Source organism: Chiroxiphia lanceolata, chromosome 18 (genome assembly GCF_009829145.1).
Source record: "Chiroxiphia lanceolata isolate bChiLan1 chromosome 18, bChiLan1.pri, whole genome shotgun sequence".
NCBI lineage: Eukaryota > Metazoa > Chordata > Aves > Passeriformes > Pipridae > Chiroxiphia > Chiroxiphia lanceolata.
The window spans coordinates 1,935,665-1,954,573 of record NC_045654.1 but is presented as its reverse complement, the minus strand read 5'-3'; the positions used below and the strand labels follow the sequence as shown (position 1 = coordinate 1,954,573).

Sequence of the window (18,909 nt, the reverse complement as noted above, 5' to 3'; positions counted from 1 at the left end):
TCCCTCCTCCATCCCTCCTCCTCCTCCTCCTCCATCCCTCCTCCTTCCTCCTCCCCTCCCCCGCCGCCCGCTCGGTGCCGGTGCCCCGGCAGCGCCGAGCCCCGCGGAGCGGCATGGCCGGGGGCCGGGGGTCCTGCCCGCCCCTGCCCGCACCGCTGCCCGCACCGCTGGGGCTCTGCCTGTGCCTCTGCCTGCTGCTGCCGCTGCCCGCGGCCGCCTGGAGCCCGGCCCTGCTGCCGCCCGCCGCCCGCAGGTACCGGCACCGGGGGCACGGGGGGGCGGGCACCGGGCACGGGGGCACCGCGTTCGGGGGGGTGTCGAGCACCGGGGGCTCTGGGGACCGGGATGGGTCAGGCAGCGGGGGCTCTGGGTGCCGGGGGTACCGAGTACCAGGAGCTCCAAGTCCTGGGCACGGGGGGCATCAGGCACTGGGGAGCTCGGGGGGGCACCAGGGAGATCTGGACATCAAGGGCATCAGGCGCTGGGGGGGCTCTGGCCGTCTGTGGGTACCGGATACCAGGTATGGGGGCGTCGGGTACAAGGGGCATCAGATAACAGGGTCTGTGGGTACCGGGGGGCTCTGTGTACCAGGCGTGGGGGGCATCTGGACCGGGGGGGATTGGCTGCTGTGGGCCGTGCTGGGGCTACTGGGACTGGGAGAGCTGGGGGTACTGGGGGCTGCTGGGGGAGCTAGCTGGACTTACTGGGGGCATTGGGGGTTACTGGGTCCAGTAGGACTTACTGGGGCTTCCTGGGGGGGTTACTGGGGCTGGTGGGATGTGCTGGGGCTGAGGGTCACTGTGCCTGGCAAGACTTGCTGGGGCGTTACTGGGGTTTACTGGGGCTAACAGCACGTCTGGGGTTATCAGTGCTACCAGGGTTAGCGAGGTGCTGGGGCTGCTGGGGCTGCCTGGGCATACTGGGGCTACTGGGACTAATAGGGCTGCTGGGACTGCTGGGCATACTGGGATTTCTGGGGCTGCCTGGGCATAGTGGGGATACTGGTACTGCTGGGGCTGCCTGGGCATACTGGGATTGCTGGGGCTACTGGAGTTGCCAGGGTATGCTGGGGCTACTGGGACTCCTGGGCACACTGGGGCTACTGGGTCTGTTGGGGTTACTGGGGACTGCCTGGGCACGCTGGGGCTGTCGGGCACACTGGAGCTGCTGGGGCTGCCTGGGCATACTGGGACTACTGGGGCTACTGGGGCTGCCTGGGCATACTGGGACTGCTGGGGCTGCCTGGGCATACTGGGACTGCTGGGACTGCCTGGGCATACTGGATCTGCCGGGCATAATGGAGCTGCTGGGGCTGATGGGACTACTGGGCATACTGGGCATACAGGGGCTGTTGGGGCTGCCTGGACATACTGGAGATACTGGGGCTGCTGGGGCTACTGGGCACACTGGGCATAATGGGACTGCTTGGGCACACTGGGGCTACTGGACATACTGGGAATGTTGGGGCTGATGCAGGGTCAATGTCCCCTGCCCCGGGGTCCTACCCGTCCCTGGGAGGTGACCCAGTCCGGGGGGCCATGGGGGGCACGGGGGTCTGTGTGGGGCTGTGGGGAGGATGTGGTGACTGTAGGGGTCTGTGTGGGGCTGTGGGGATTTGGGGGGGGCTGTGGGGGCCTGTGGGGGCTGTGGGGGCTGTGGGAGGATGTGGGGTGCTGTGGTGGCCGTGAGGGCTGTGAGAGGCTGTGGGGGTTTGTGAGGGGCTATGGGGAGCTGTGGGGGGCTGTGGGGAGCTGTGGGGGGCTGTGGGGGGCTGTGGGGGCTGTGAGGTGCTCTGGGGTGCTGTGGGGGGCTGTGGGGGGCTGTGGGGGGCTGTGGGGTGCTGTGGGGGGCTGTGGAGGGTTGTGGGGTGCTGTGGGGGGCTGTGGGGGGCTGTGGAGGGCTGTGGGGGCTGTAGGGGGCTGTGGTGGCTGTGGGGGGCTGTGGGGGGTTGTGGTGCCCATCCCAGTGGCCGGGGGGGCGGCGGGGGGGTTGTTTACAGGAAGCCTTTGGCTCTGGCCGTGTCTCCGGCACCGGATTGCCGGGACCTCCCGGTTCCGCTCGGCTCGGGGAGGGAGACGGGCAGCAGCCGCCTCATTTCCCCTTCCCCTCCCGGCCAAGCCCAGGAAGCCCCCGGCGCCTTGGCATCACTCTACCCTGTCCCCCCGGGACCCCCCACGCCCCACCTTGCTGTTGGCACCGAGGGCTCACAAACCCCCAGCCCATCCCAGCCTCATCCCGCCCCATCCCAGCCCATCCCTCCCCGGCGCATCGCTGCCATCCCAAGCCGGGGGCACAAAGCCAAGCAGCTGGTTTGGGGAATGGGAGCGGGATTGGGAGCCAAGCCTGGCGTGGGCTTTGCCCCGGGTGGGCACATGCCTCGCGGCAGAGCCCCGACACGCTCAGTGCGTGAGTGGCGGCCCGGTGGGTGGGCCAGGGTCACGCCAGGCCACGCCGGCGCTCACATGCCGGCGCCTGCCAGCTCCTGCCCCGCTCCCGGGAGGGCATTCCCGCTGGGAAGCGAGCCGGGACCCATCCCCAGCCCGGCGGGCATCGCCGCAGCTGGAGCTGGCAGCGCCGCCCGGGAGGGAGCTGGGTGCCCTCCAAAGGGGGACGATGCCACCCCGGACCCCCCCTGGCACGGGGGGAAAGGGGGCGGCAGCGGGAGCGTGGCGACAGCTCCGGCGGGATCTGCGCTTCCATAGCCCTGGCACGGTGCCCGCCTGGGACGCTGCCCGGCCGGAAAGCCCAGTGCCACCGCGCTGTCCCCCCGCCCCCAGCACCTCCCAGACAATTGTCCCCCCGCGGCGCCCGCTCGTCCCCGCTGCCACCGCCTGCCTCCCTCCTCGCGGCGCTGCTGCGGCCGGTCCCGAAAAGCTCCTTTTTTTTTTGACCCAAATTGTGCAGCCTTTTGAGTTCGGAGCTGCCGAGGGAACGGCGAGTCCTTCCCGCCGCGCGGGGACGGGGTCACTCGGCGTGGTGGCACCGGTGTGTGTCCCCCCCGCCTCTGCAGGGGGAAACTGAGGCTGGGGGTGCCCGCGGCGGGGGTGGGCAGAGCCTGGCATGTGGGGCAGAAGAAAGGAGCCTTTGTGTGGGGTGGGCTGGGGGCGCGGGGGGGGCCCGGGCCCCGCTCCAGGCCGGCCGGCGCCAGCGCGGGGTTGGGAATGCAGCAGGAATGTGGGGCCCCAGCTCCCCCCACCACGTGCCAGGGCAAAGCTCCCCACGGGCACCTCCCGGGGCAGTTTGGGTGGCAGGACCCTCACGGTGGCACTGCCACCCCCGCGGTGTCCCCGTGGGGTTTCCCTTTGCAGCAACTGGTGCTCCTACACGGTGACACGGACGGTGTCCTGCCACGTCCACAACGGCACCTTCCTCCAGAGGGTCTTCCAGGGCTGCCGCTGGCCCCTGGCCTGCAGCGGGGGCAGGTGAGGGGTCACCGGGGTCCCGTGCGTTGGGGACTCTTGGAATCCCCCCGGGATGGGTCTGAGGTGCCCCTCTGTGCCGCAGCTACCGCGCCGTGGTGCGGCCCCTCTACAGGGTGACCTACAGGACACTGACGGCCCTGGAGTGGAGGTGCTGCCCCGGCCACGCCGGAGCCAACTGCGAGGAAGGTGGGACACGGCAGGGACGGGGGACATCGGCACGGCTGGGGGGAGAGGAGCCATGGGGGGTGGGATGGAGGGATACGGGGATGGAGGGATGGAGGGGGGGAGGGAGGGAGGGAGGGATGGATGGATATGGGGGTGGATGGAGAGATGGATGGATGGACAGATGGAGGGATGGATGGATATGGGGATGGATGGATGGAGGGAGGGATGGATGGAGGGATGGATGGATATGGGGGTGGATGGAGGGATGGAGGGATGGATGGATGGACAGATGGAGGGATGGATGGATATGGGGATGGATGGATGGAGGGAGGGATGGATGGAGGGATGGATGGATATGGGGATGGATGGAGGGACGGACGGATGGATGGATGGAGGGACGGAGGGATGGAGGGAGGGATGGATATGGGGATGAATGGATGGATATGGGATGGAGGGATGGATATGGGGATGGAGGGATGGAGGGATGGAGGGATGGATGGATAGATATGGGGATGGATGGAGGGATGGACGGATGGACAGATGAAGGGATGGAGGGATATGGGGATGGAGGGATATGGGGATGGATGGAGGGGTGGAAGAAGGGATGTTCCTTGGTGTGTGGATGGGTGGGTGGATGGATGGATGTTCTCATGGGTGATGGATGGGATGGTTGGATGAACAGAGGAGGGTGGGAGGGATGGATGTTCTTTCAGGGGTGGATGGATGGATGAATGGATGTTTCTCTGGGTGGATGGATGGAGGGAGGGATGTTCCTGTGTGTGTGTGGGATAGATGAATGAAAGAGGGTGGGAGGGATTGATGTTGCTTTATGGAATGATGGATGGGTGGATGAATGGATGGAAGGATGGGTGGGTGGAGGGATGGAGGGATGGAGGGATTGGATGGGTGGGTGGATGGATGGATGGGTGGATGGATGTTCCTCTGTATGTGTGAACGGGAGGATGGATGGATGTTTCCAGGATTAAGTGGATGGATGAACACATGGATATTCTCATGGGTGGGTGAATGGGATGAGTGGATGGATGGATGGGTGGATGGATGGATGGATGGGTGGATGGATGGATGTTCTTCTGTGCATGTGAATGGGAGTATGGATGGATGTTCCCAAGATTAAATGGATGGGTGAGCACATGGATATTCTCATGGGTGGGTGGATGGATGGATGGATGTTCCTATGGGTGGGTGGATGGATGGAGAGATGTTCCTGTATGTGTGTGGGATAGATGAATGGAAGAGGGCAGGAGGGATGGATGTTGCTTTAGGGGTGGGGGGATGGATGGATGGATGGGTGGATGGAGGGATGGAGGGATGGATGGATTGAGGGATGGAGGGATGGATGGGTGGGTGGATGGATGAGTGGATAGATGGATGGATGGGTGTTGTGGGATGTGGATGGATCAATTGGTGGGTGGATCAACAGCAAGAGCTGTGGGTGGGGGGGTGGAAAGCCAGCTGGGTGACCCTTCGTTCGGCTGGGCAGGGGTGGGTGGGCAATGGGACCAGGGTGGGGAACAGGACAGGCTGATGGATGGGTGGATGGGTGGAGGACAGACAGACCCTCCCCCACGGGTGGGTGTGGCAGTGCCCACCAGGGCCATGTGCCCCCCTCATGTGGCAGACGCCGGGGGGGGGGGGGGGGGGGAGTGGGTGCCAGGCTGTGCTGCCACCTCCTCACAGGGGGGTCTTTGTCCCCTTTGTCACCACATCCTCCCCCTCTCCCTCCTCCTCCTCCCTCTCCCCCAGGACCCAGCTCTGGCTCCAGCTCTGAGGGATCAGGGGCTGTGGGTGGGGACACCGTGGGGACAGAGGGGTGGCACGGGGGGCCTGCAGGGTGACCTGTCCTTTTCTCCTTTTTCCTTCCTTTCCCCCTCCTTTTCCCCTTTTGCCCCGTGCTCCCTTTTCCCCTTCTCCCTTTTCCTTCCCTTCTTCTCCCTTTTCCACCTTTTTCCCCCTTTTCCCCCTTTTTCCTTTTCCATTTCCCCCCTTTTCCCCTTCCCATCTTTTCCCCTTCCTCCTGTTTTTCCCTTCCCCCTTCCCTCCCCTTCTTCTCCCTTTTCCCCCTCGCCCCCTTTTTTCCCTTCCCCATTTCCCTCTTTTCCTCCCTTCTCCCCTTTTCCCCCTTTCCCCCTTTTTTCCCTTTCCCTGTTTCCTCCTCTTTTTCTCCCTTTTCCTCCCCTTTCCCCCCTTTTTTCCCTTTCTCATTCCTGCTTTTCCTCCCTTCCCTCTTTCCCTCGTTTTCCTTTCCATTCCTCGTTTTCCTTCCTTCCTCATCCTTTGCCCCTTTTTTCCCCTTCCCCCCCCTTCTTCTCTTTTCCTCCCTTTTCTCCCCTTATCCCTGTTCCCTCTTTTTTCCCCCTTCCCCCCTTTTTCTCCCTTCCCCCCTTTTTCCCTCTTTTCTCTCTTTTTCCCCCCTTTCCCCCCTTTTCCTCTTCCCCCCTCTTTATCCCCTTTCCCTCTTTTTCCCCCTTCTCCTGTTTTTCTCCCTTCCTCCCTCTTTCCCCCCTTTCCCCCTTCCCCCATTTCCCCCCTTTTCCTCTTCCCCCCTTTTATCCCCTTTCCCTTTTTTCCCCCTTCCCCCCTTTTTCCCACTTTTCTCTTTTTCCTCCTTTACCCCCTTTTCCCTTTTTTCCCCCCTTCCCCCCCTCCCCTTTTCCTCTTTCCCCCCCTTTTTCCCCCCTTTTCCCTCTTTTCCTCCCCTTTCCCCCCTTTCCACGGGGGGGGCCGGGACCAGCTGGGTGGGAGCAGCGCTGGGGGAGGCGGGGGGGGCTCTTCCTCCTCCTCCTCCTCCTCCTCCTCCTCCCCCCGTCCCCGCTCTTGGCCGCCGGCCCCCCATCTGTCCCCACTTAGCGGTGTCCCCGCAGCCCGCGGTGGCCGTGCCGGGTGGGGTGGGCTGGGGTGGCAGCGTGGGGGGGCTCGGGGGGGCTCCCGACCCCCCTTTCCTGCCGCGCCGGGTGGCCCCGACCCGCTGGCCCCCACCAGGGTCCCTCTGTGGGGGCCGGGACCCCCCCGCGGGGGGTGGGACGTGGGCAGTGACCCCGGGACTGTGCCCCCAGCCCACCCCAAACCCCCCCAGGGCTGGGGCTGGGGGTGTCTGAGGGAAAGGGGGAGCTGAGGGGGCTGAGGTGGGTTTGGGGGTGAGTGGGGGGGGTCTGGGGTGTGGTGGGGGGGGGGGTTGGTGTGGGATAATGATGGGTTTGGGGGGGGTCTGGGTCAACACCAAGAGTGGGTTTTGGGGGGTTGGGTATGTGTTGTGTGGTCATAGGAGGGTTTGGGGGGTGGAGTTGTGGGGGGTCTGGTTTAGGACCATGGGTGGGGTTGGGGTTGGGGGGATCTGGTGTGTGGTCATGGAGGGGTTTGGGGGGTCTGGTTTAGGACAGTGAGTGGGGTTGGAAGGTTGTGGGTTGGGGGGGTCTGGTGTGGGGTAATGAGGGATTTCGGGGGGTCTGGGTCAAGACCCTGGCTGGGTTTGGGGGGTCTTGACTGGGGGTTGTGGGTGGGACTGGGGGGACCTGGCTGGTCACACGTGAGTTCAGGGAGGGTCCAGTTCAGGGCCCTGGGTGGGTTTGGGGGGTCTGACTCAGGATTATAGGTGGGACTGGGGCACTGAGCCTCACCCAGAGCAAGGATGGGGTCCCTGCACCCCCCGCTATTTTGGGGCGAGGGGCAACAGGCTTTCCCAGCCTTGTGGCCCTTGGGGGGTCTCCCACCCCCCCCACCCTGACCCCCCTCCCTCTGCAGAGACTCCCACCTTCCTCACCGTGCGGGACACAGCCCCCCGCCGGCCCCCCCTGCGCCCCACGGCCTTCTCAGGTGGGTCCCTCCCCAAAAACCAACCGAGGTGGGCACGGGGGGCGGGGGGCTGGGTGCCACCCCCCCCCCCGCCTGTGCTCCCATCCTCTTTTTCCCGTTTCCCTCCTTTTTCCCCTTCCCCCCTTCCTCCCTTTTTCTCCCTTCCCCCCTTTTCCTTTCCTCCCTCTTCTTTGCCCCCTTTTTCCCCTTCCCCCCCTTTTCCCATCCTTTCCCCCCTTCCCCCTCTTTTCTTCTCTTTTTCTCTCTTTTCTCCCTTTATCCCCTTTCCCTCTTTTTTCCCCCTTCCCCCCCCAGGGTGCCTGAACTGCAGCCGTGTCGGGGAGCTGACTGCCCGGCTCACCACCCTCGAGGAGCAGGTGAGCCCCAATTTGGGGTCTGCCATCCCTTCCCACCCCCCCCCCCCGAGGGGCACGGGAGCCCCAGGGGGTCTCCTTGTCGCCCACCCCCGCTGTGTCTCTGCCAGGTGGCCCGGCTGGCAGTGGCAGAGCCCCCCACCCCCCCAGCGCCCAAGGGCGGCCCCCCGGGCCGGGGGCAGCTCTGGGGGTCCCCGGCGGCCCGCGGGAGCCCCGGCGATGACGGTAAGGAGGGGGGTGACAGTGGCAGTGACGGTGGCAGTGCCACCCGGCAGCACCCCCGGCGCTGGGAGAGCCCCGGGGTGCTGTCAGTATATCGATTTTGGGGGGACCCCCTCTTGGACCCCTCATCTGGGGGGCTCCCCTCTTGGACCCCTCATTTAGAGGGACGAAGGGTGGATGCTGTCCCGACCCCCACACCGTTGTCCCCAGCGGTGACATCGAGCCACCCAGGGGCGCCGGGAGGGGGTGAGTGACGGTGGGGCCCCCCCCCGAGGGGGTGTCCCCGGGGTGCCCCCCTCAGGGTGCCGCTCTGTGCAGGGAGACCCGGCCCCAGGGGACCCCCCGGCCCCAAGGGCGACGCGGGAGGACGGGGCCCGTCGGGAATTCCGGGAGTGAAGGGGCCGACGGGGCCGCCAGGTACGGGGAGGGGGACGATGGGATGAGGGGGGGGGACCCTCCCAAATCTGTCGCTTGACCCCAGCTGAGCACTCCCTCCCCTGGCGGGGGGATCTCGAGGGGTCCGTGCGGCGGTTTGGGGGTCGGAGGGGCTCCGGGCCCCCCCCGACCTTCACCCTCCTCTTCCTCCCCGCAGGTCCCCCCGGCCCGCCCGGACCCCCCGGCCGGGACGGGGCCAGGGGGCTCCCCGGAGAGAAGGGACCTCCCGGCCCCCCCGGCCCCCCAGGCCCCCCTGCCCCCGTGGGACCGGCGACCCCCCGCCTGGCCCAGCCCAGTAAGGGGGGCTGGGGTTGGGGGGGCGGGGGTCCCTCCCTGGTCTGACCCCAGGAACGGGGCTGGGGGGAGTGGGGTGGGGATCCGAGCATTGCCCGGGCTGGAGGTGGTGTGGGGACCCCCTACTTGTCAGTGGGGTCCCGGGGAAGAGGTGGGGAGTACTGGGAAGAGCTGGGGAGCCCCTGGCCAACTTTGGGGTCCCAGGGATGAGGTGGAGGGCATTGGACACAGCTGGGGGCCCCCCTGACACCACTGGGGTCCCAGGGATGAGGTGGAGAGTGCTGGGCAGAGCTGGGGGCCCCCTTGCCATCATTGGAATTGCAGGGATGACGGAGGGGGCACTGGGTAGCACTGGGGGTTCCCCTGACACCACCAGGGCTCAAGGGATGAGGTGGGGGGCACTGGGAAGAGCTGGGGACCCCCTTGCCATCACTGGGGTTGCAGGGATGAGGGGATGGCACTGGGCAGTACTGGGGACCCCCCTTAGACCACTGGGGTCCCAGGGATGAGGTGGGGGACCCTGGGCAGCACTGAGGAGCCCCCTAACACCACTGGAGTCCCAGGGATGAGGTGGGGGACACTGGGAAGAGCTGGGGGCCCCCCTGACACCACCAGGGCTCCAGGGATGAGGTGAGGGGCACTAAGCACTACTGGGGACCCCCCTGGTTGTCATTGGGGTCTCAGGAAAGAGGTGGGGGACACTGGGAAGAGCTGGAGGTCCCCGTGACACCACCAGGGCTCCAGGGATGAGGTGGGGGGCACTGGGCAGTACTGGGGAACTCCTGCCATCACTGGGGTTGCAGGGATGAGGTGGGGGGCACTGGGCAGCACTGGGGACCCCTCTGCCAACATTGGGGTCCCAGGTGTGGGGCAGAGCAGGGGAGGGGTCTGGGGTCCCCCACCCCCCAGGCCTGCCCCCTGTCCACCCCCCACTCCCCCAGGGGACCCCCTCCTCTCCAACACCTTCACCGAGCCCACCAGGAGCATCGTGGGGCCCGTGGGCCCCCCCGGACCCGTGGGGCCCATGGGTGAGTGCGTGTCCCCCCATTCCCTGCCCCCCACAACCCATTTTGGGGTGCCCCGGGGCCGAGCTGAGCTGTGCCCCCTCTCCCGCAGGTCCCCCCGGCCCCCCGGGCCCCACCGGGCCCCCCGGACCCCCCGGACCCGACGTAAGTGCTGGGGGGGGGAGGGGGGCGGACCCCGGGGTGTCCCCTCCCCCAGGGGGATGTCACGCACCTTGTCCCCGCAGGGACGAGCCGGAGCACCCGGAGCTGCGGGGCCCCCCGGAGAGAAGGGGGACAGGGTGAGTTCCCCCCCCGGGATTTTGGGGGGTCTCAGGTGCTCAGTAGGGGTCACAGGGGTGTTTTGGGGTGCGGGAGATGATTTTTGGGGTGATTTGCAGTGTTTCAGGATGATCGGGGGGGGGTCTCAGGTGCTCAGCCAGGGTCACAGAGGGTGTTTTGGGCTGCAGAAGATGATTTTGGGGGTGGTTTTGAGGTGATTTGTGGTGTTTCAGGAGGATTTGGGGGTGATTTGGGATTATTTTGGGGTCCCTCACCTGGCAGCAGCTCAGGCACAGACAGCTTGAGGTATTTTGGGGTGCAGAAGATGATTTTTGGGGTGATTTCGGATGATTTCATGTGTTTCAGGATGACTTGGGGAGTATTTTGGGTTATTTTGGGGTCTCTCACCTGGCAGTAGCTCAGGCACAGCCAGTTTTGGGGTGATTTGGGGTAGTTTTTGGGTGATTTGGGGATATTTTGGGGTCCCTCACCTGGTAGCAGCTTAGGCACAGCCAGCTTTGGGGTATTTTGGGGTGCAGAAGATGATTTTTGGGGTGCTTTGAGGTGATACAGGGAGGTTTTGGGGTGATTTGGGGATATTTCAGGGTCCCTCACCTGGTAGCAACTCAGGCACAGTCAGATTTCGGGGTGATTTCGGATATTTTGGGGTGATTTTGGGATGTTTTGGGGTCCCTCACTTGGCAGCAGCTCAGGCACAGCCAGTTCTGGGGTGATTTGGGGATGATTTAGGATAATTTTGGGGTTATTTGGGGATATTTCAGGGTCCCTCACTTGGTAGCAGCTTAGGCACAGCCAGATTCGAGGTGGTTTTGAGGTGATTTGGGGTCATTTTAGGATGATTTTGGGGTGATTTGGGGATATTTTGGGGTCTCTCACCTGGTAGCAGCTCAGGCACAGCCAGATTTTGGGTGTTCTTGGGGTGATTCGGGATGGTTTTGGGGTGATTCGGGGTGTTTTGGAGGTGATTCGGGATGTTTTTGGGGTGATTGGGGGTGGTTTGTGGGTGATTTGGGGTATTTTTGGGGTGATTCGAGGTGGGTTTGGGGTGATTTGGGGTGATTTTGAGGTGATTGGGGGTGATTGGGGGTGGGTTTGGTGTGGTTTTGAGGTGATTTCAGGTGGTTTGGGGTGTTTTCAGAGTGTTTTGGGCTGGTTTGGGGTGGTTTTGGGGCTCTGGCCGTGCCCCCCCGGGCACTGACGGGCTCTGTCCCCCCGCAGGGTCCCCAGGGCCACCCTGGCAGCCGTGGGCAGGACGGGGCACAGGTAGGTGGGTGGGGGGGCCCCCCCCGGCGCTCCCCCCGTGCCCCCCGTGCTGCCAGGCCCTCTGCTCTCTGTTCCAGGGCGAGCCGGGCCCCCGGGGCGAGCCGGGCCACAGGGACACTTGGGTGAGTGGCACCGGGGGCACTGGGGGCGGGCGGGATGGGGAGGGGGGATGGGCACGGGGGGACCCCCAGACCCCTCTGGAGCTCGTCCCTGGGACCCCAGGGAAGGCCTGGGGGTGCCCAGCTCTGCCCAGTGCCCCACAGCTTGTCCCTGGTTCCCCAGCGATGGCCTGGGGGTGCCCAGCTGTGCCCAGCACCCCACACCTCATCCCTCTGATCCCACTGATGGTAAGGGAGTCCTCTACAGTTCCCAGTGCCCCACAGCTTGTGCCCTGGGACCCCAATGATTCCCTGGGGGTCCCCAGTTGTGCCCAGTGCCCCTCAGCTTTTCCCTGGGACCCCAGTGATGGCGTGGAGGTCCCCAGTGCCATGTCTCATCCCCACCACCCCAAGGATGGCACTGGTGGTCCCCAGCTGTGCCCAGTGCCACATCTCATCCCTAGGACCCCCCAGCTGTGCCAGTGCCCCTCAGCTTGTCCCTGGGCCCCCAGGGATGGCCTGGGGGTCCCCAGTTGTGCCCAGTGCCCCACAGCTTGTCCCTGGGACCCCAGTGGTGACATGGGGGTGCCCAGCTGTGCCCACTGCCCCACGCCACATCCCTGTCACCCCAATGATGTCCTGGGGGTATCCTGCAATTCCTCGTGCCCCACAGCTTGTCCCTGGGACCCCAGTGATGGCAGGGGGGTCCCCAGTGCCATGTCTCATCCCCACCACCCCAAGGATGGCACTGGGGGTCCCCAGCTGTGCCAGTATCCCACAGCTTGTCCCTGGGACATTGGCCTGGGGATCCCCAGCTGTGCCCGGTGCCAATGTCACCTGACTGGGATGATGTGGCACATCCCCAGCCCCCTGGTGACCCCCACCCCAGCACAGGGGGGCACAGAGTTGTGCTGGGCGCACAGGGTGGGCTCAGACTTCCCCCCCAGGTGCCCCCAGTCCTTCCCCGGTGTCATGGTGAGTCAGGGGGTGCCAGGAGGGGGGGAATCCCCGTGTCCCCTCCGTGCTGCCCCTGGGGGGTGGCACAGGGCCATGAGGGGTGCAGCCCCCCCCAGCCCTGCCTCTCTCGTCCCCAGGGGGAGGGTTTGCACCAGCTCCGGGAGGCGCTGAAGATTTTAGCGGAGAGGGTTTTAATCTTGGAAACAATGATTGGGCTCTACGGTGAGTAGGGGCACGGGGACCCCCGGGGTGCCCCCCATCCAGGGGTGCCCCCCATCCAGGGGTGACCCCCATCCAGGGGTGACCCCCATCCCTGCCAGCAGGTCCCTGTGATGTCACAGTGGCCCTTGGCTCACTGATGTCATGGAGCTTTGGGGAGGGGACGCTCGGCACTCCCTCACCTCCACCGTGGGGGGACAGGGCAAGTGGGGTGACCCCCACTCTGAGGGGTGACCCCCAACCCCGCTGGCAGGTCACCAGGTCCCTGTGGTGGCCCTTGGCTTGCTGATGTCATGGAGCTTTTTGGGAGGGGGACCCTTGGCACCCCCTCACCTCCACTGTAGGGGAGTGGGCCCAGGGGGTGACCCCCACTCTGAGGGGTGACCCCCATCCCTGCCAGCAGGTCACCAGGTCCCTGTGACATCACGGTGGCCCTTGGCTCACTGATGTCATGCAGCTTTGGGGAGGGGACCCTCAGCATCCCCTCCCCTCCACTGTGGGGGGACAGGGACTCCCAGGGTGACCCCCAATCCCACTGGCAGTTCCCTATGATGTCACAGCGGCCCTTGGCTCACTCATGTCATGGAGCTTTGGGGAAGGGACCCTCAGCACTCCCTCCTCTCCACTGTGGGGGGACAGGGCCAGAGGGGTGAACCTCACTCTGAAGGGTGACTCCCAACCCCGTTGGCAGGACCCCAGGTCCCTGTGACATCCCAGTGGCCCTTGGCTCACTGATGTCACGAACATGGACTGTTGGCACCCCCTCCCCTCCACCGTGGGGGTACAGGGCCAAGGGGTGACCCCCATCCCTGCCAGTAGGTGACCAGGCCCCCACGATGCCACAGTGGCCCTTGGCCACCACAGGGTGACATCATGGCCAGCAGTGGGGACCACAAAAAGGAAAGGCTACCAGGGTCCTCCCACCTGCAGCCACAGCCGGGCACCCCAGAGCCCACCTCGGGCAGGGACACCTGGGACAGTCTCTGTCTTGGGGACAAACTGGTGGCCCCCTGGGCAGGTTGGGGACATGTGTCCCCATGTTTTGGGGAGCTCAGCATGCTGGGGGTGGCAGGGAGAGTGTCCCCAGGCAGGTGACATTAATGGCTGCCTGGACAGGTTGGGGACATGTCCCCCCACGTTTTGGGGAGCTCAGCGTGCTGGGGGTGGCAGGGAGAGTGTCCCCAAGTAGGGGACATCAGTGTCCCCCTGGACAGGTTGGGGATGTGTCCCCCCATGTGTCAGAGGGTTTGGTGTGCTGGGGGGTGGCAGAGGGAGTGTCCCCAAGCAGGGGACATCAGTGTCCCCCTGGACAGGTTGGGGATATGTCTCCCCACATTTTGGGGAGCTCAGCGTGCTGGGGATGGCAGGGGAAATGTCCCCAGGTAGGGGACATTAATGTCCCCCTGGGCAGGCTGGGGACATCTCCCCTCATATTTTGGGGGGCTCAGTGTGCTGGGGGTGGCAGAGGGAGTGTCCCCAAATAAGGGACATTAATGTCCCCCTGGCCAGGTTGGGGATGTGTCCCCTCATGTTTTGGGTTGCTCTGTGTGCTGGGGGTGGCAATGTCCCCAGGTTGGTGACAACTGTATCCCCCTAGACAGGTTGGGGACATGTCCCTCAGTCTTTTGGGGAGCTCAGTGTACTGGGGGTGGCAGGGAGAGTGTCCCCAGGTAGGGGACATCAGTGTCTCCCTGGACATGTTGGGGACATGTCCCCCCACATTTTGGGGGGCTCAGCACGCTGAGGGTGGCAGCAGGAGTGTCCCCAAGTAGGGGACACCAGTGTCCCCCTCAGGGTGCTCTCAGGGACACCGAGCCAGCTGTGCCTGCTGGAGGGTCCCCACGAGGGACCCCCAGGGATGGGGGAGGCCCCCACAGCCCCCTGGGGCCACGGGACCCCCTGGGAGGGCACCCACCCGGCAGACCTGGCACCCCCACCCAGCGCATCAGCCTCCCCCTGCCGTGCCCCCTGCCCTGCCATGCCCTCCATGCCCCCCGCCCTGCCGTGCCCCCCATGCCCCTTGTGCCCCTGCGGGGCCAACGCTCTGCTCTGCTCTGCTCTGCTCTGCTCTCTCCCTCTCCCCCAGGCCAGTAGCTTCCAAACCCTCCTGCGGCAGCAGGCCCGGCTGGAGGTCCTGGCTAGAAGGGTCACCTTGCTGGAAGCCATCATCTGGCCAGGTAACCACCCCCCGCCCTGCCCCCACACCAGCCGGAGCGCCCGCGGCACCCCCGGGAGCGGGCACGGAGCACGGGGGGCTGGGAGAGCTCCGGGATCAGGGGAGAGCATGGAGACCCTCCTCGGGTGAGAACCGTGGAGATCCTCTTGGATTGGGAGAGGCAATGATAGAAATCCTCTTGGACTGGGAGAGGCAACCACAGAGATCCTCTTGGATTGAGAGAGGCATCCATGGAGATCCTCTTGCATTGAGAGACAGCCATGGAAATCCTCTTGGATTGAGATAACCATGAAAATCCTGTTGGATCAGGAGAGGCATCCATGGAGATCCTCTTGGATTGAGGGGCAACCATGGAGATCCTGTTGGATTGAGAGAGGCAGCCATGGAAATCCTCTTGGATTGAGAGAGGCAATGATAGAGATCCTCTTGGATTGAGAGAGGCAGCCATGGAAATCCTCTTGGATTGAGAGAGGCAATGATAGAGATCCTCTTGGATTGAGAGAGGCAACCATGGAGATTCTCTTGGATTAGAGAAAGGACCATGGAGATACACCTGAATTGAGAGAGGCAACCGTAGAGATCCTCTTGGATTGAGAGGCAGCCATGGAGACACACTTGGATTGAGAGAGGCAACCATGGAGATCCTGTTGGACTGAGAGAGGCAATGACAGAGACCCTCTTGGATTGAGAGACAACCATGGAAATCTCTCGGATTGAGAGAGATAACCATGGAGATCCTCCTGGATTGAGAGAGGCATCCATGGAGATTCTCCTGGGCCAAGAGAGCTCCTCAGGACCAAGGGAGTCCATGGAGACCCTCTTGGGCCAAGGGAGCCCCCAAGGGTCAAGGGAAACCCTGGAGCTCCCCAAGGTTCAAGGGAGACCATGGATCCCCTCTTGGACTGAGAAACACCCATGGAGCTCCTCTTGGACCAAGGGAAACCCTGAAGCTCCCCGAGGTTCAAGAGACACGATGGAGCCCTTCTCAAACCAAGGGAGACCATGGAGTCCCTCCTGGATCAAGGGAACCCCCAGAGCCCCCCAGGGCCAAGGGGAATGCTGGAGCCCCTTTCAAATCAAGGGAGACCATAGAGACCCTCTTGGATTGAGAGACACAACCATGGAATGGAAACCCACTTGGGCCAGGAGAAACCCTGGAGCTTCCCAAGGTTCTAGGGAGACTATGGAGCCCTCCTCATGGAGCCCCTCTCAAAGCAAGGGAGACCATGGAAACACTCTTGGATTGAGAGAGGTGACCATGGAGACCATTTTGGACCAAGGGGAACTCTGGAGCTGCCCAAGATTTAAGGGAGCTCCTCTCAATTCAAGGGAGACCATGAAGGGATCCCCCTGGATCAAGGGAACCCCTGGAACCCCCCAGGGCCAAGGGAAACTCTGGAGCCCCTCTCAAACCAAGGGAGACCATGGGGGCACTCTTGGATTGAGAGAGGTGACCGTGGAGACCCTCTTGGATCAGGGGAAACCCTGGAGCTTCCTGAGGCTCAAGGAAGACCATGGAGCCCCTCTTAATCCATAGGAGATCATGGAGACCCTCTGATGGAGAGAGGTGACCATGGAGAGACGCTTTTGGGTCAGGAGAGACCCTGGATCTCCCCAAGGCTCAAGGGAGACCATGTAGCCCCTCTCAATCCAAAGGAGACCACGGAGCCCCTCAGGGTCAAAGGGGGCTGTGGGGACCCTCTTGGGTTGAGAGGGGTGACCATGGAGACCCTTTCAGAGCAGGAGAAACCCTGGAACTCCCCAAGGTTCAAGGGAGACCATGGAGCCCCTCTCAATCCAAAGGAGACCATGGAGACAGTTTTGGATGGAGAGAGGTGACCATGGAGACCCTTTTGGAGCAGGAGAAACCCTGGAGCTCCCTGTGGTTCAAGGGAGTTCCTGGGGAAGGGTCTCCCAAGAAAGATCATGGAGACCCTCTCAAATCAAGGGAGGGTCAAAGGAGACCATAGAAACTCTCCTGTATGGAGGGAGGTGACCACGGAGACCTTTTTGGATCCGGAGAGACCCTGGAGCTCCCTGAGGTACAAGGGACACCAAGGAGCCCCTCTCAATCCAAAGGAGACCATGGAGACAGTCTTGGATGGAGAGAGGTGATCATGGAGACCTTTTGGGACCAGGAGAAACCCTGGAGCTCCCCAGGGTTGAAGGGAGTTCCTTGGGAAGAGTCTCCCAAGGGAGATCATGGAGACCCTCTCAAACAAAGGGAGGGTCAAAGGAGACCATGGAGACTCTTGGATTGAGAGAGGTGACCATGGAGACCTTTCTGGACCAGGAGAGACCCTGGAGCTCCCCAGGGTTGAAGGGAGTTCCTGGGGAAGGGTCTCCCAAGGGAGATCATGGAGCCCCTCTCAATCCAAAGGAAACCATGGGGACACTCTTGGATTGAGAGGGGCGACCATGGAGATCCTCTTAGATCAGGAGAAACCCTGGAGCTCCCCAAGGCTCAAGGGAGACCATGGAGCCCCTCTCAATCCACAGGAGACCACGGAGACCCTTTAGGACCAGGAGAGACCCTGGAGCTCTTCAAGGCTCAAGGGTGTTCCTGAGAAAGGGTTTCCCAAGGGATACCACGGAGCCCCTCAAGCCATGGGAGATCCAAGGAGCCCCCCAAGGTCAAAGGGGACCACGGGCACCCTCTTGGACCGAAGCAGCTCCCGGAGCCCCCCTTGTCCCAGGGGATACCCCGGTGCCAACCCCCTCTGCCACCCTGTGCCCAGCTGGGGGGCGGTGGGTGCCCCCCACCCTCCTCCCTCTCCCCCTCCCCTTCCCAACTGCGCTTTCCTGCGGGGAAACCCCAGCTTTTGGGGTGCCAGCCGGGGGTGCCAGGCAGGGCTGCCAGCCGGGGGGGCCCCGTGTGGGTGCCCCCAGGGATCGGGGACTCCCGGGGCAAAGGGGGCACGAACCCCCTTTCTGTGGGGCAGCAGACCCTCGCTGTGGGTTAGTTCTTTGGGGGGGTTCGGTGCCCCCTCAGCTGACACCCCTCTCCTTTCCTCCCGCAGAGCCAGAGCCCGGTTCGGGCAGTGCCCCCCCGGGCACAGGGACGCCGGGGGTGCCCCGCGGGAAGCGTGGCAGTGCCCAGCCCCCCTATCGCATCGTCACCCGCCCCCGAGGGCCATGAGGAGCCCCCCACGTGCCCCCCAACCCCGTGCCCGCCGCCGTGCCAGGACGGGCAGGGCCCCCCCCCACACGTGGGGGGTAGGAAGGGGGGCACCCCAGTGTCCCTCCACAGTGTCCCCCCATTTGGTGCTACCGGTGGCACGGCACCGACCCCCCCAACCCCCCAGGCGCTTCTGCTTGAGCCCCCCGGGGAGGGCAAAGGGGGGACCCCACCCCTGGTGTCCCCCCCAGCCCAAAGTGCAGCTCCGGGGGGGTGGATTCTCGCTCCCCCCGAGCCCCCCACGCTGGGGAAGGGGGGTGGGGACCCCCCGGGTGGGGCTCCCGCCACGCTTTGTCCCCTGCTTTGGGACCCTCGAGGTCAGTAAATGTCCCCAGAGCCGTGTCCTGTGGTGTCACCTGGTGTCACTTGATGTCCCTGTGGGATGTGGGTGCCCCTGGAGGGGTGGGAAGTGGGGGGGGGGGTGGGTCTGTTCACCCACAGTGGGTGGGCTGGGACAGTGGGGTGGTCCCAGGGGTGGCCCTGGGGGTGACAGAGGGGTGGGGAGGGGGGTACAGGGGGATGGGATGGGGTGGGAAGGGGTGGGAAGGGGTGGGGTGCAGTGGGATGGGGGGACATGCAGGGGTACCCAGGGGACACCCACTCATGATGTGACACCCCTGGGACACCCACCCACGTCACATCACCCATAGGACACCTGCCCCTGCAGTGCCAGCCCTGGGACACCAATCCCTGCACATCACCCACAGGACACCCCCCCACGCCGGACCACCCAAAGGACACCAACCCACATCATGCCACCCCCGGGACAGCCACGCACACTGTGCCACCCCTGGGACACCTACCCATGCAATGCCACCCCCGGGACAGCCATCTGCTCAGTGCCACCCGTGGGACACCCACCTGTGCCACCCCACCCCTGGGACACCCCCTACTCTTCGTGTGACACACTGCACCCCCACTCGTGGCCTCAGGGGACACACCGCCAGCAGCGTGGGGAGATGATGTCACACCTGGTGTGACACATGTGATGT

The 18,909-nt window shown here is 64.4% G+C and overlaps 1 protein-coding gene across 3 annotated transcripts; it reads left to right on the top strand.

Annotated features, from left to right (window-relative positions):
* Window positions 1-70: 70 nt before the first annotated feature.
* Window positions 71-18,261, top strand: EMID1 (EMI domain containing 1). Of its 3 annotated transcripts, none has more exons than XM_032705544.1 (15): window positions 71-253; window positions 3,309-3,422; window positions 3,505-3,608; window positions 7,347-7,418; window positions 7,713-7,774; window positions 7,882-7,996; window positions 8,312-8,410; window positions 8,586-8,723; window positions 9,664-9,750; window positions 9,839-9,891; window positions 9,972-10,025; window positions 11,245-11,289; window positions 11,367-11,411; window positions 12,482-12,566; window positions 17,760-18,261. In XM_032705544.1, exons 1-15 carry the CDS (start codon window positions 114-116, stop codon window positions 17,876-17,878), a joined length of 1,332 nt encoding a protein of 443 aa, XP_032561435.1. In that variant the 5' UTR covers window positions 71-113; the 3' UTR covers window positions 17,879-18,261. The 3 variants fall into 3 exon arrangements, with proteins under 3 accessions (XP_032561435.1, XP_032561437.1, XP_032561436.1); XM_032705546.1 differs by lacking the exon at window positions 17,760-18,261 and adding an exon at window positions 14,650-14,740; XM_032705545.1 differs by lacking the exons at window positions 11,367-11,411; window positions 12,482-12,566 and adding an exon at window positions 14,650-14,740.
* The last annotated feature ends 648 nt before the right edge of the window (window positions 18,262-18,909 follow it).